Here is a 17,086-nt window from a genome sequence, read left to right on the forward strand (position 1 = left end):
TCACCAAGGCGGGGGAGAAGAATACATTTTTGTCTCTATGTATGATTGTAATCATGAATCACTGTCCCTCTGTGTTAGTGTGAGAGAATGTGTATGTGTGCTGGGATGGACTGATGTGTGTGTCCTGCCCTGTACCGAGTGAGATCTTTTCTCCAGAGTCAGCAGGGAGCAGGAAGACCAGCAGGGCCAGGCCAGAGATGAGCACACAGGGGATGAGCAGGTTGAGGCCGTAGTAGAGTGTCCTGCGGCGCATGGTGACCGTGAACGTCACATCGGGGTAGGGCTCCTTACAGCACTCGTAGTACAGCTCATTACGCTTGGCCGGCACACCTGGGGGAGAAAAGAAAAGATGGGAAGGTGTAAATCAAAGGTAAAACACACAGAACTGTAAAATAAAAGTCCAGCTCTCAGTTCTGCTTGGCTGAGTAATATTTAAGATCTTATAAAATAAGTGGTAATGGTGCGGCTGTGGCTGTTTGAGCGGTTGGCAGAGAGGATCAGTTTACAATCATTATTAATACATGTTTATTAGTGGCATTTAAACATGATTGAATGGGTAGATTTGTGGTCAGACAGTTACTGGTTTGAATCCTTGGACATAAAGAGAGAAAATGAAATGATAAATGCACCCCTGTCCTTTTTATTTCATCATGTACAATACAGTGGGTTATGGATTTAATGTCAGTCACTCAAAGATGCCACAAAATCTAAATTCCAGACTTTAACTAAGCACAGTTGGAGCAGTTGTTGTGTTTTTAGGAAGATTAGGATTTCAACATTAATGTATTGTCCTGGTAACAGTGTGGAAAGCAGCTTGTCGCTGAAAAAAAAGCGATGCACTCTTGCCTAAATGATTACTGTACATAATAGAGTGATGTAATCTTTTATATAAAGTAATAATCCTCCCAACACAGTTTTCACCTTGTGTAGAACAGCACATTTTAAGCTGGTCCAAAATCACAATAAAGCACAGCTTGTTGTGGTTTGTTGTCTAAACATTTGAGTCGTAAATGTTTTCTGCAGCAAATTAATTTTTTTTTTTTTTTATGACGGCAGCCACCTGTTTGAGAACAGCCTTTCTGTTCTAACTCTGTTCACTGACTGATAGGCAGTTGTTGCTCTTAAGCTCTTCATCCTCACTGGATCTGTCTAGACGTGTTTTGTGTAACCACAGAGGTGATTTATAGACAAGGTTCATGTATAATCCAATCTCACGTCCAGTGTGTTCAGTGGACTTTACAGCCCAACATCAGCAACAGTTCCTTATATAGCACATTTCATACTGAATAGCAGTTTAAAGAGCTTTACAAATTGCACAATAAAGTCAATAAGACAAGATAAAAAAAAAAACATTAAAGGGACAGTTCACCCCAAAATCAAATCTTCATATTTTTCCTCTTACCTGTAGTGCTATTTATCAGTATAAATTATTTTGGTGTGAGTTGCCAAGTGTTGGAGATATAAGCTGTAGAGATGTCTGACTTCTCTCCAATATAATAGAACTAGATGGGACTCGGCTTGTGCTGCTTAAAGCGCCAAAAAAATTCATTTGAAAAACTCAACAACAACGTCTTTTTTCAGAAACTATTGTAGAGGCTAAGCCAACACTTTAAGCCACTGAGATGCTGCACTAGGATGACTTAAGTGATGCACTGATTGTTACCGTGTCTAATGAATCAAAGTCTGAGTCAAACTTGCTTGTTGAACCTTTGTCAGTGTCAGTTAACCTCGAATATGTTTCCAGTGATACTCAAAAACATCCACACGTTTAACTCCCACAGCAACAAGCTGCTTCAGCAGTCAAAAAACTGTTTTTCTTTCCAGGTAGAACTACTGAACAACATCCGCCAACAATACCACTGTGCAGACAGAAGCGTGCATCTACTCATGGACGAGAAGCTCCTGCTTGTGCGTCCTCCTCAACTGAGCTGTAAAGTCAGCTAGCTCAGTGGTGCCAGGTGAGCTAACAGTAGATGCTAGCAAAAGTCTAAAAGAGGCACATGGTTAAGTCATTTTATCCCCATTCAAATTAGCAGAGGGCTAAATCAAAAGTTAGCCATTGGCATGGCAGAAGTCTCCAGTGGTCTTGGTCTGTATGCACAATGATAATAATTTAAAACCCTGTGAGCAACTTTTGCAGGAATGAATGGTGCCCCACCTCCAACACTGTGTCTTTATTCATCCATGTCCAGGACAGATAGCGGCTAGTGTAGCCTCAAGCAGAGATGAGGAGCGGGCTTCAGAAGTCTAGTGACCTTGCTTCTTTCTAACTTTATGCCCCCAATTTATTTTTCATGTTCACACTCGTATTCTTCAACCAATGTTGACTCAAGTGACATCACATTAGAGATTTATCAGACTTCACACAGCTCCCTCTGGAGCCACAAATGGCTTTAAACAACTTTGTCCACATAAGCAGTAATAGCCTGACTACCTGACACCTGAAAACAGACTTTGATGTGTAAAATCAGTGGAGTTCCCCTTTAAGATAGACTTAAAAAAATGTGAACCTATCCTTTAATCCTCACATTCGAACATGGGCATATTATACATGCATACATACATGTACTCCATATTTTGTGTTTACCCGAGGAACAATCAGTGGACCTGAGTCACAAGACCTACGTGCTTGTACTTAGAATGATGAGCACTGCTTGGGCAGGAGAAACTGTCAAGACCTGTCAAGAAGCTTATTAAACTCTGTGTCGACTTTAAATTACCCCACTATCCCTGCAAAACAATCCTAAATCATTTATTAATCCCTAATGCTCATCACCATGCCCTTATCTGTCTTGCTGCATATTCACATTTACAAGACTAATCTGCCTTTTCCATCAGATCAACAACAGAAAACAATGTCACCTTGGTCTGGTCAGACGCAAATAAGTCCAAAAAATTGTGTGCATTTGTGCATGTAGGAAGATTAGAAAGCAGGACTTTGATAGATTTCATAGCGCAGTCATTTCAAAGTGTTATCTTTTCCCCTTGATTAAAAAGCCACAATCAGTGAATTGTGTGTGTTTTGTGTGTGTCTGTGTGAGAGAGAAGGAGGGAGACTCATTTGTGGCTCGAAGTCAAAAATCAGTGTTTGGTAATGGAGCCTCATCGTACAGCTGTATCAGCCATTCACAAGTTCAAGTGTTTACTGATTGTGAATGTGGCCTGGTTCAATGTAATCAGTGATATAATTAAAATACACTACTCAAAAAAGCCCAGACTGTGTGTGTGTGTGTGTGTGTGTGTGTGTGTGTATAAACGGTGTTTATTCCTATAGAAATGCAATTTAAATTAATTGCATGGATTCAATTTAATTTCATTTGAACCGCGTCGCTTGAACGCTGAGGAGAAATAGCCTTTGTTAACCATCTATTAATTTGATGGATTGCAGACCTGCAGATGCATCCACCACATCCTGTGTGTGTGTGTGTGTGTGTGTGTGTGTGTGTGTGCGCGCGCATGTGTGTGTGTGTGTGCGTGTGTGTGTATGTGTAGATACATACGCCGGCATGGGCATGGGAATGTTCTAAGGCACCAGGACAGTGTGTGTTCTTGGCCAGCTTGCCGCCTGACCGTGCCTGAATTAAGTGAACCATCCCGAGGCCAGCTGTCACCACACACACACACACACACACACACACACACACACACACACACACACACACACATGCCCCTCCATTCCCCCAGCCAGCTGGGTACTCTCACTTTGTGTTTAAGTATATTTGTGTGTGAATGTGAATTATACTGTTGGCCTCTGATTAACACCCAAACTTGAGTTAAAGATGATGTGAGCACTTCATTTCCACATGGGGAGAACGAGGGGAGAAAAATAACAAAAAACAAACGAGGGGAGGAGAAAGAAAACAAAGAAATGAGCAGGATTTATTAGCTTTATTAGAATCTTATCTTGAACTTAACCATTTCTGTCTTCCTTTGTTTCATAAGAAGAGACAAAAGAAACTCGGACTACGAAAGGATCACGGTAAAAGACACAAATAAAAATGAATTGAGCTGAGAAGAATCCTGTTTTTGTAAACTGTAATGTTAAAGTAAACACACTTATTTGCTCCCTTGTTGAAATAAAAGAGAAGATAGATACCACTCTGTCTGTGCAGTATATATGAAGCTGAAGACAGATACTAACATACTATTCATACTAAGCAGGATGTCAAATTAAGCATATAGTGTGTTCCAGCTGCATAGTATGTGGATTTTGTATATGCAAGACATACCCAGATACATACTTGATTAGCAACAATTTCTGAATATGTGGCGTGACCTTACTGAACATACTCAACTGTCCCACAATGCATTGAAAGTAACACTTTCAGCTTTCTTATATGAGGCCAGTTTATCCAAATAATGCCTGTCTGGAAACCTGCTGCAACATTTTTGGAGATGTGAGAGCTGCTGGACAGGTCAGAGCGTCTGTCAATCATGTGATGCAGTCTTATGACTATTACTATTTTGCCTGAGCTAACTTAAGTGTAAACAGTCTGTTGGTAACCCTAACCCTTAATTGTTCATTGAGTAGGCAGTATGCAGTATGTAGAGACTGAGTGTTTAGGTAGTCTTAGGCAGCATGTCAGTTTGCAATTCTGAACACAATCTTTCCCCAAAGCAGTGACTTCCTGGAGTTGTGTTGTCATCATAAGGTCGTCAGAAAACCAGCAAAACCTTTGGGAAGCTGCTGCTAACCCAGGCCATCAGGAAGCGCTCTGGGCTTTGAAGCTGATTTTCGTAGTGGCCCAAAAAAAAACATTTTTCCCATAAACTTATATTGGTAAAGAGACATCTGTATATCAGTGAAATGACTTGTTTCACTATTAGGATTTAATTTATTGGGTTCGATAACATTTGGAAAGTCTAGCAGAGCTGCAAGATTGAATCATGTTATCTTAATTCAAGTTAGCGAAGTGCTAAATCAGAAGTAGCCAGCTTGGCTAGTAGGTCTCTTTCTCTATGGGTCCAATGATGCGCAAGCAGCACCGATCATCTGGGTAATTTCTCACTCAAAGTGTTTTTGGCTTCATGTGCCACTGAGCAACTTTCATAGGAATAAACGGAGTCCCGCCTCCAATGCTTTATCCAGGTCTCTTAATACATCCATGGGCTAACCCCATGAAAACCGAGGATGTATAATTATAACTAGGTTCCCAAGATGGCGCCTTATCAGTCCAATGGAACTGCTCATCTGACGCATGTGCCAAAAAAATCCTCCGCGATATGTGGCCTCCTAGATATGTGCAGTAGTGTTTCTCCTGCTGGCTCTGCCTGCTAGTTCTCACTCGGCTTATAGACATGACATAACATCACAGATTTTTAAATTGCTTTTCTCAGCTTGAGGAAAGTTTTACAAGTATATAACCTCCATGAATCAAAAATTCATGATAGAACGAGTCATAATTGACCTTGTTTGCACTTCATTAAAAACCAAGGCTGAGCAGCATTCTTGGGCCCTGATAGAAACACAAATTGTTATTTTCACTTTAGCCGGACTAGGTTTTTCCCCCAGTTGTCAGTCTTCATGCTGAGTTAATGTAAGCAGCTGGCAGTAGCTTCATATTTACCACACAGGCACAAGAGTAGTATCAGTCTTTCCAACAATCTCCCACCAAAAAAACAAATGTGGATTTCCAAATATGTCAAGCTGTTCCTTTAAAATTCTATCGAGCTAAAACCACTTGTTTTACACCATGAGAGCCACTCAACCTTTAGTCCCATAATTCTCACACAAGTTGCTCTTTAGGTAGCAATCATCCAAAATCAACTTACACATTAATATATATAATCAAGGGCAAGATGTGTAAGAGTTCAAGAGGAAACTGTGTGGATACTGCTGCAATAAACAACATTCTCCAGCCTATCTTTAAGCAGAACTGATAGACAGGGAAGTGTCAGTGAGAGCAGCGTTTTACATGGAAGTCGACATCGCTGAATCACCTGCTGTCAGAGCTGTGTCATGCTGACTGGTTGTCTGCCTCTCTGGAATATGACTTGGAGGGCCTAGCTAATGTTGAAAGTGTCTGTCTGTCTGTCTCAGAATCTGTTAGTCTTTCAGATTCCCTGAAGGTTTTTACAATTTGCATTGCAACATATCCTCCAGATACTGGGAGTGGTGTCAGTCATTCATCATATCAGCTCTCACACCCTATCTTTATCCCTCGTATGTCACCATGCAAGTTATTTTACATTGATTTCTGCACTCATATTTACCCATACCAAATGATCACCAAAATATTTAGTGTCTGACAGCACTGCAATGACATTTACTTCAGTAAACAGCCACTAAAAGCTTCCTCTGCGACGACTGATACATTTGTTCTGATATTATCCTGTCAGAAAAATAAACACACATTTCATAAAAGCAATATGGGGAAATATGTTGTGTTATAACAAGACAGAAACTGAAGGACGGTCATATCTTAGATTTCATTTTTATTTTGTTTTACTGTTGTTATCCACCTCAATGTGTTTGAGTGTGCCTGTCTGTTTTTCCACTTACCTACTAGATCCCATTCCCCGTTTGGTATGTAGGTCGAGATGTCCACATCCATCATCTGGAGGTCCAGCAGCCAGCCGTTGTGGGTCCACGAGCCAAACTTGAGGTCACACTTCTGCACATCAAAGGGGAACCACCGCACATCGATGTAGCAGGTACTCTTCAGGATGCCTAGAGAGAAGTGTTGAGGGAAGTTACTAAAGGGAAGCACTTAACACTTATTTTGGTGTGTGATTTGCTTAATATGTTTATGTTAAATCTAAAGTAACTAGTACATTTCAGTATGAGTCATTTCACTCTTTCAAGCCTCAGAGACTGGAGCAAAACATGCCAGTGACCGACAGGCAAAAGTGTTTCTGGTTCTGTTGATCAAGAAACACTTCAGTGTCATTTAACGTCAAATTGTCCACCAAAATACCTTAATTTTTGGTTTTATTTTTCAGTTTGACATACTTTTATAAGCACTTTCATTTAAAAAGTTACCAGAGTAATCAGCAAAAGTCAGAAATCTAGGGTTAAATTTGATTGAAATGCGAACGTTTTTAGACGTACACATATAACTTGTTTCTATAGTGTTCACCTTGTGGTAGGTCCTACAATAAGAGACGCATTGAAATGTAGTTGACACACTGTTAAATGACAATGTGTAATTTTCTGCTGCTAGGGGTCTTAATCAAAACAAAAGACAGAGCAATGCAGTCAGTTTCTCCCGACTAGGATTCCGTCAGTGTCCATTGTACAGGATGTTTTTACCGTGAGCTGAATTATCCGCTGAGTGCTCCTCCTCTCCAAAACAAACAGACCCAGTGATTTAAACTGGAAAGAGAAGAAAGCAGTTTGGCTTGTTGTGGAGGGGCTACTAGCCCAGCTCCTGCTAATGTATGCTCACATTTCCTCCACGATAACTTTTTACCAGGAGTCGAATCATCCACAGAGATTTACTGCTCTCCAAAACAAACCGACCCAGTGATTTAAACCAGTAAAAATACTGAATAAAGCAGTTCCACTTCAAAAAATTAGTGTTTCTCCTACGCTGTTCGGTACTTAAGGGGCTGAAGTCAAACTGCTGCTGATGTTTGTTCAGTTAGTTTCTCTGCTAATGTAAGATCCAGACATCTGATGAATTAAAATCCTTCAACCAGCTGAAACATATAGCCAAAAACGACCATAATCTAAAAAGTATAATGTAAAAATGTGGCTTAAAACTGGATAAAAGTCAATTTATGACAGCCACAACCCATGCAACCCGTGCATGCGCAAAGGAGATATGACCCCCTAACAGGTGATGAAATGGATTGTGTCCTATATTAAAACTACAGATTTCTCTGGGTTTGAACATTGCTGGAAACATTTGGGATAATGTGAGTGACCTCAACAAAATATAAAATGCTGGTCGTTTTTAGACAATTTAGAAAAGATTGGTTATATGAAACATTGGTGCCTATAAACCTTTCACTTTTCTCAATATTTGGCCTGTTTTATCCTTGACACCTCTTTGTATCTGAAAATCACCAAAACAATGGGCAACATTTCAGTCAGTGAGTTAGAAGGAGGAGGAGAATGAGGAGGAGAATGATGACAGCGATGATGATGATGATGATAATGACAGTGATCATGTTGGTGTTCCTAAAGATGACCACAATGATCAAAACAGTTTTGATGTGAAAGGCTGCTAATGGTGGTGAGGATACAGCAGAACAACTATAAGTAATGGTAATACAGTGACAACATCAAGCTAATGCAAATGAATTGAAAGTGGGTCATTAGTGAGAGAGAATATATTTTGAATGTCTCACCTGGTGGGATGTACTGGCAGGATCCTGACGCATTTACCAGCACGTTTGTATGGAACGTAGCATCAAACCTCTCATCAGCACTACGGGGAGAGAGGAATGGATAATGTAAAACCAGTATCGCAGCATGTAAAGAAAAAGCTCCCAAAGCAAGGAAAATAGGAGTTCTAGAGAAATACCAAGAAAAAGACAAACCATAAACAGTAAGTGAAGGTGACAGAGAGAGGTAGAGACAATGGGGATTTGTGTAGATCCAGACAGACAGTGTTTAATTTTACTGATCATCTTAAACAAACATGGTTGTCTGCCATCGAGACGTCCTTCAAGCAGACGGGGATTATGTACACCCAAAAAGCAAAGTACAGACATCATAATCACAAAATTACACATTTCACACAGGAACAAAAACCATCCCTTGAACATTACAACAAAGGACTCTACATATCAAAGGACAGCCATTCTTAGACTATAATTACAAATGTTGAGGACTCTTTCTTGCTAGATATAAAGTATCTCTCTGCATTCACTGTAGTAAAAAGCAGCACGTCAGAAATATAACAAATCCAGTCCTGGCTAATTGAATGCCTTTAACAAGAACTTCAAATAACCTAATAAGTGCATTCAACTGCTAGTATTTGTCAACTAAAGAGCACTTAAAGAGCATATCTTCCCATCGTGGCTACAGATTACTCACTATGTGGATCTGTCATCTAAATTTTCCACACCTTCAAGAACACCGTGACCGAATAAAAACAGAAATACTTGTAATACATATTTTTGATGCCAGAAAAAATGTCACACAATCTGTTAAGGCAGAATAACCTTGGCCTACGAATCAAGGAATCCAAGAAAAAATACTGTATATGTTTTGTGCATAAATTGCCTTTCACCATGCTTTATAAAATCTGTAAGGTACATTTTAGCCATCTAACGATCGCAATTTCAGTTGATCAATTCAGGCTGTAATTCAACATTTTTGCCTGGACAGAAATATCTCAACAGCTACTGAACGTTTAGCAATGCGTTTTTGTAAAGAAGTCCATGGTAAATAAAAGATATATTCAGTCCAGTCATTGGAAGAAAAAGTTGGAATTGTATGTTTCTGCAAACGACAAATATGTTACATTTGCACCTTGTCATACATATCACATCGATGTTTCTAAACTAATGTCTTATATAAGATGAATTTATCATCCGGAGGTGGAGGGGATGGTGGATGGTGCGTCACCTTGGCGAGATGCCTGCCAAGCTGCAGACCATCTGACTGTTTGAAACCAACAAACAACAAAAGTGATTGTGATTTAGCAAGTCATTGCTGTGTTTCCAGCAGCCTTTTTAGGCTCCAGACGTGGGTGTTTTTTATTAACCCATTTTTTTTTTCTATCAGAGATAGAGCCATGAAAAGTGGTTGTTTTTGTCGAGACATCACTGTGGTGATGAAATGGGGACTGTGCCCCCCAAACTGGGTATCTTAAGCCAAAACATGATTTTTTTCCTAACCATAACCAAGTGGTATTTGTTCCCAAACATAACCACACAATAACGAAACAAGGTTTCAGTGTATCCACAACATAAATGTAACATGTATGTAATGTATCTGTGGTTTGCAGAAACGTACAATGCTAACATTTTTTCAGCCAGTTCTGGCGTATCCTTGGTGATCCACTGATCTTTCCTCTTGCGCCATCAGCAGGTTGACAATTGGGGTTTTGCATTAAATATATTGACAACTATTGGATGGATTTCTACATTCATTAATGTCCTCCTCAACATGAACTGTAATTCCTTGTTGATTCCTGACCTCTAAACAGATCACAATTTAATTTGGCTATTTCGCCCAAAGCACAGTCAAGCTTTATAGAGCTGCTGGCATGGCAGACAAAACAAAATAGGACATCCTTTACAGAAGCCGTAAAAGGCTTTATACGACAGCAACTGAACATGTATCAATTTATTCAGAACAAGCATGATATTTTTTAATACCTCTCAGTACGCTGTGACCCCCATAGAAACTCCGAATGACATATACTCATCATTTTAAACATTATATGAGCACACATCCAGAGCCAGACAAAACACCCTGACTCATACCATCATCCATTATTGTCCATTAGTACATATCTACCACTAACATTATGAGACTGGGAGCAGTGGGAGAATGTGAGGGGCATGCCTAAACTCCTCCTGAAGGCTTTATGTTGGACAGGTAGAACATAAATTTAAGCTAAGTGAGTTGGGAACGAGCCCAGGAGGCCAATAACAGGACAAGGCTTTACCCAATGCAGATTTATAGCCGCTACATCAATAATCTAAATCTAATCACTCTTTTCACTTAGCAGAGGGTAGAAAAACAAAGAGGCTGTGAGACTACTTCGAAGCAGCTGTAATTACTCTTATTCACTGACGAGAATAAATGAGCTAAATTAGCATTTAGCCTTGTAATGGTATTTGGAATACATCTGCCCAACACATACATTAGTTGTGTAGCACGAGCATTTTCAAACTGTTTGGTGAACCTTGTACAAATGTGGAGACTGTGTGTATATATATATATATATGTATATATATACCTTAAAATGGTAGCACACATGAGCTTCACCAGGTGTCTTGATGTGAAAGCTACGTTTTAATCAGATCACTAAGCAGGTGGAACATATGTCATGTGGAAAGGGCATGATCAAGGTGTTGAATCCCAATGGAGTCCTTTTGCCCTCAGAGGAATTCTTCAATAGCTTAACCATCTTTTTCTTAGATGTAAGCCATTGAATGAAAAAGCAATAGAAAAAATGTGGAGCCATTTACTTTCAAAGCAATAGATCTTGCCAAATGTATAAGCTCAGAGAAGTCAAGAGAAACTATTAAAGAAAATCCGAGGTAGACATGTACCTCTAAATTTTAAGTAGGGGTGGTAGTGGCCACTTCCCTACATCACACCCCCTAGCTCAGATCACACTTCTTAAGGCCAAAACACACCGGTGGCGTCATATGACGGTGGCGTCATATGACGCGAGTCAAGTGCCGCCTCCAACAGACACAAAAAGCGTCGCGCTGCGGGGCATCAACCGGATTTCTATTGCACACTCCTGTCCGCTAGGCTGGGAAGTACAAAATAATGCTTTTTCAAGGGTGGCAACGCTGGAAAAATAGGACAATAGCGTAAAGTGCCGTGGCACGGCACGTCGACGCGCGTCGAGCCGCCGCCGGTGTGGGTTTGTAAATAGAAAATAATGGGGGCGGCTGTTTTGACGCGCGTCGTACGCCGCCGGTGTGTTTTGGCCTTTAGCCTTTATTTTGACCTCAACTACACACATGTAAAGTTTCGTGACTACATCTTGCACACTTGTGATGCTATCGCTGTGACAAAATTTGTACAAAGACACACCTGATAAAATACTCAAAACTGCTTCCTGCTACAAAAGGTGTCTCCAGGACCACATTTTGCCATGACGACACACACACAGACTCTCAAGGTTAAAACACAACCCAGTCGCAAAATGTTGGCATTGTACATTGCTGCAAACCAAGAATATGTTACATTTGCAGGTTATTGTTTCTTTACCTCTCAACAACACTGTTGTTAACATGTTGTTAGGTTCAGGCACCAAAACCATTTGCTTGTGATTAGGAAAAAATCATTTTTTGGCTCAAAATACCCGCTTTTGGTGCTGTAATGCTGGCAGGAAACGCAGCGATGTCTCCGTAAAAAACAACTATTTTTGTGGCACAATCTCCACAGAAATCGCAGCGATGTCTCAGCAAAAAACGGTTGCTTTTTGCAGCCCTATCACTGATGGAAACTCGGCATCATGTTGCTAAAAAACATCCAAGTTTAGTGGCTAAACAGCTGCTGAAAATGTAGCCACAATTCGCTAAAAAACAACTGGTTTTGTTGTTTGTTGGTTTTGAACATGGTCTGTAGTGGTCTGCAGCTTGGCAGTTGTCTTGCCAAGGTAACACACCATCCATCATCCCCTCCACCTTCCGATGAAAAAGTCAGCTCATATACTACGCATTGTATTTAGGGATTGCAGAATTGTAAAATGCCAAAATTTTCTGTTGGCAACTGGGCTGGAATCAAATCCAGCCACCGCGACATCACAGCATGTAATAACCTGCTTAACCTGAGGACAAGATGGTCACAAAATGGGCACATATCTGTAAGGGTGCTGCTACACACCCACAAAGCCCTAAAGAATACAATTTTAGGCAAATATCTTTCCTTCTTATACAGTACAGAATGTACTTCTTGAACATCCACTCACTCAATTAAATTGCATCACCCACACTGACATTTCATGCCTATGAAACACTGTTACATTATATGTTAAAATATCATCATCAAGATATGCAGCTGAGGTCAGAAAAGACAGCATTGTACAGTCTGTATGAGTTCACAAGTGAAATCATCTTTACATGTACAGACAGCAACTCAACAGTGAGATGGCTTCCATTATTTACATAAAAAATAAAATGAAAGCAGAAAACTCAGTCCCTTTGTGTCACAGCTTCCCAAGTGTCTGTAGATGGTGAAATATTCAAAATCATGCCGGGGACAGGACAAATGGTTCCTATATTATTCATCTGGCATGGGTTTAGGTTTGCTGCAGTGTTGACATGGGCACATACAAAACATACAGCTGTCTACCTCCTGTATCCCCCACCAGTCCGGCTTTACAGCACTTCATGTCCAAACTGTCTTGGCTAGCTTGGACAGACTACCCTGTCTCTCCAAGCTAAACTGAAGGAACAGACAATCCTAAATCTCCTATAGTGGTTACATGCATAGTGGAAAATGCATAGCTTTGCAAATTCTCTGCAAATGAAATAACATCAAAGTTGATCATTGATCTTTGGCCTAAGGTGTTGTTGTATGAACCACTATATGATCAAACAATATGTCTGTTACGAATTCCCCAGGCGGCATCCTCATCTGAGCCCCACCCAGGCACTCCAGGAAGATCAGATACTTTGAGCTGCTGTTTGCTGCATACGCATTAACAACAGTCAGACCTTTCATCCTCAAAATATACCAAGCCCTTCCAAGTTTTTTACCCCCCCCCCCATGTCGCTCCGATTACAACAGGTACATAATATCATATTTACACAAGATTGATTCTTTCTAGCCATAACCCTGCGGCTACCTGTTCACACCTGGTATGATCATTCACCTTGGGTCGGATCACAAGTGGACAGCTCGTAGTCTTTCTGTTCACAGTATACATTAGAATGTGTCTTCACCATTAGATCTCCCTTACATGTACATCATTTCATTCAATGTCATTCAGAAAATGTTGTTGCAAGAGTGTGAGCTTGGCGCTGGGAACAGTTGGTGAGAGTCTGCCACCGCACACAGTGACAGGGCTAATTGTTAGCATCACACAGCTAACATTATCTAACAGTTATCAATGAGTCCTTATACAATGGTTCATATCATATCCTAAGAAAATGCACACACAACAGTTTGTATGATATCCTACAAATTAGCACGCCATGAATGACGTTATGTTCTTAACGTAAAATTACATAATTAACAGAAATTTACGGAAATTAGGTTTGGGCAAGTAAAGTTACTGTGGTTAGGTTTAGGAGTAAAAAAATCGCGATGGGGACGAACCTTAAAATGAGTTCACTTAAAGTTATTTATTTCCATCAGCACATTGGTCACGTGACTGCAGCCTTTTAAAATGTGTGGGTTATGCAGGAATTACTGATTTATCCTTACCTGGGATATCTATGAATTTTAGTGCATTACTTTTCATGGGAAAACTTATAAACAGTGCATGAGAACAGCCTGACAGAGTCAACCTGTTTCAGTGTTGAGGTGAGTTTGTTGAGACTGCTTAGCAGCTGCTGCTCTGTTAGATGGAGCTAATAAGGCAGATGTTGAACTGACTGTTCACTGCTAGGAGAGCAGCTCCGGGAATGGTCCTTCAACACTGCATTTAACCAACCTATGTAACCCCAGCAACAGTCGGATAAGCAAGGGCATCAGCTAAGTAGGTTGTCCTTCAGTGTGGCTCGGGAAACATTAGCATACAATCTGCTGAATGAATGTGGCCATATGCAGAGAGACTGGGTGCATTCACGCCTGTACTTAAAGCTCGCCACTTGTAATCCTATCACCCAGGATGCATGTTAATACCAGTTGTAAACAGGGTCTGTCAAAGCACCAGATCTCTATATCTAACTTAACAGGAGATGGGCTCACAAAGTACGCCTGCAAGCTCCCCTCTCAGGCTTGGCTCAAGCAGGGCATCCCAGGCAAGGGTGCTCAATCCAAACACTGCTCTTAAATGTGTCGTTGTACTGTGTACAGCGACTGTGAGGTAAACAGTAGAAAGTAGAAAGTAATCTACCAGTAAAAACCACATGCCTGTATTTGATTGGCCACCACAGCATCTTGCCAAATGAGGTTGGGTTGCAGTCCAGCTGGATGACCCTGCCTGTTTTTCACCAGAGCCCTTTGCATTGGCACCCAAACTGCACTGTCCTCATTCAAATTAATGAGGAGGATGTGTTTTCGTCATGCAGGGCTGAAGCTGCTCTGAATGTGGCTTTGGAAACCCCTTTCCCCTCATACCTTACCAACGTCAGAATTGGGGATGCTCTGTCCGACAATTTATATAACTTTCTGAAACCAGCAATGTGATATTAACAAGCACTTCATGGTGTGATTGGTCACCTCTGAAGTTCCTTTTCTATTTCTTACACAACTATTCCCATCATTTGTTTGGTAAACAACCATCAATTTTCAATTTTATTTATAAAGGAGGGAAAACCATAAAACCACCATGAATGCTTTTGCACCATTATCCTCACGCCTCCCCACGTGACAATACTCAGAGGGGTTTCCTGGTATTTATTCAAAATACTTTCACAGCTTAATTGTTTTACTACATTTACAATGTTTGTATTTCTTATACTTTTTGTCTTTTGAAGTCATGCTACTGCAACAACCTAATTTCCAGGTGGGTATCAGTAAAAGTTCACCTTATCTCATAGTTTTAATCCCGTTTCTCGCTTGCTTTCCAACTTCATAAAAATAGAAACGAATGATTTTACTGATGATTTATACTGCATGCATAAGGAATGTCAGTTTCAATCTGCGTCTGTGTCAGGACTATATTGTTGTTATCATTAGCGATCACTGATCCCCACCGTAAGCTGCTTAATGTTCTGTATCATCCCTGTTAGATAGCCAAACCTCTCTTTTCCTCCTCTCCATCTCTCGTGCACACACTAAGTGAGAAATCTGTCGCTACCATCCCATAAAAGAATCCTCAGTCACCTTGAGGGTACAGCTGAAAAGCCGGTGCCATCAATCAACCCTGCCATGTATCAGGTTATTTTTCCCACATTACAAGTGTGATTCTTTAAGTGTGGGTGTGTGTGTGATTCTGAGGAGGCGTGAAAAGGATTGATGCATTAAAGACATCTTACTCCCCTGTTAAATACCCTCTCTTGGAGCTTGACGGTTTAATAATGGTCAAATAATCACACAACCTTTCTCCCCGGGTGCCTTTTACCATAAGCAGCACTATAAAAAAGCAGTTTCACTCATATGCAACAGCGCCAGACAAACACCGCTTTAGTATTTACTCAGGTGGTATTCCCATGCACATTTATAATGTGATTTATGTTTAGTATGGCGTTCCTCATTGAAGTAACAATCAGCTTCCATAACTGTATTTACTGTGTGAAACTATACAGAATGCTTGCCATTGCAATAACCTGATAAATGACTGTACAGAGTCTGATTTTTTCCCTGTTATTGCATTTTATCTAATGCATTACTTTATCTTTGTGTTACAGGCACAGAAATAACAAATGGAATCTTCAAGAGCCAAAAGAACTTAAAGATAAAAAGACCAGACTTCTGTGCAAGGTAAGAATCAGGCATTTCTCATGCACTGTTGGTACGTTTTCCTACAAAAAGTAATGCACCAAAATTAGCACAACTCCCATGTAATCATGAGCCAATAATTTGTGTATAACCCATGTATCTGGGAAGGCTGAGATCACTTGACGAATGTGCCGATGGAAGTAAAAGCAGAAGCGGTCCCTGAAGGGAGACAGGTTGGGGTGGTGGATAGGTAACAAATCAAAGGACTTTCCCTCAGGAGACTGGTGTTCGTCACCATGTTTCTTTTCTAAAACCTAACCTACATAACTTAACTTTACAAGACACTGTTATTTCACAACCATGGGAAGGGGAAAAAAGAAATATAAGAAACACAAATCAATAAAAATCCTAACAAACGTACAAAAAAATACAGTATCCCAAATGAACAGCACACAAGAGAAACTACCAAACAGTTACAGATTATCTCAATAAAGAGCCCTCTTTCTTCTTTCCCAGGGTTTCTCAAGATAACTGGTTAAGTTCTATGTTTCAAATGTGAACAGATTTTTCCGTCTTTTGTGAATTTAATATATTTACAAAATCACATTGTGCACTTCACAATAAAAAGGCCAGCAGTAAATGATAATTGAAAAAAAAAATTGATCTAATTTTCTATATTGTTTAGACAGACATCAACCTAGCATGTAGAGATTTGTGTTTTTTCTTGTTTGCTTTTTAGACAAATTATATACAACATAATTTTCCATAACATATTCGGTTTGTATCATTGTAAAAGTATGCAGTTTTGGTTTTGTCCATATATCGTCAGCCCACTGCCCTTTGTCCTTGGCACACAGATTCTCTAAACAAATCAATGTTGAGCTTTTCATTTAAAAAAAAAAAAAAAAGCCTCACCAGACCCAGAGCTGCAAAACACTGCGCATATATCGT

General features: G+C 40.2%; 1 protein-coding gene across 1 annotated transcript in view; it reads right to left on the reverse strand.

Moving 5' to 3' along the window:
* Window positions 1–17,086, reverse strand: part of chrna8 (cholinergic receptor, nicotinic, alpha 8) — a 57,101-nt gene that overhangs the window by 4,253 nt on the left and 35,762 nt on the right. Inside the window, exons 5-7 of the mRNA XM_050045189.1 lie at window positions 8,296–8,375; window positions 6,503–6,670; window positions 136–330 (exon numbers count right to left, since the gene is read on the reverse strand). Of these exons, the coding sequence (XP_049901146.1) occupies window positions 136–330; window positions 6,503–6,670; window positions 8,296–8,375 (443 nt within the window). The remainder of the gene's footprint in view (window positions 1–135; window positions 331–6,502; window positions 6,671–8,295; window positions 8,376–17,086) is intronic.

Source organism: Epinephelus moara, chromosome 5, assembly GCF_006386435.1.
Source record: "Epinephelus moara isolate mb chromosome 5, YSFRI_EMoa_1.0, whole genome shotgun sequence".
Taxonomy (NCBI): domain Eukaryota; kingdom Metazoa; phylum Chordata; class Actinopteri; order Perciformes; family Serranidae; genus Epinephelus; species Epinephelus moara.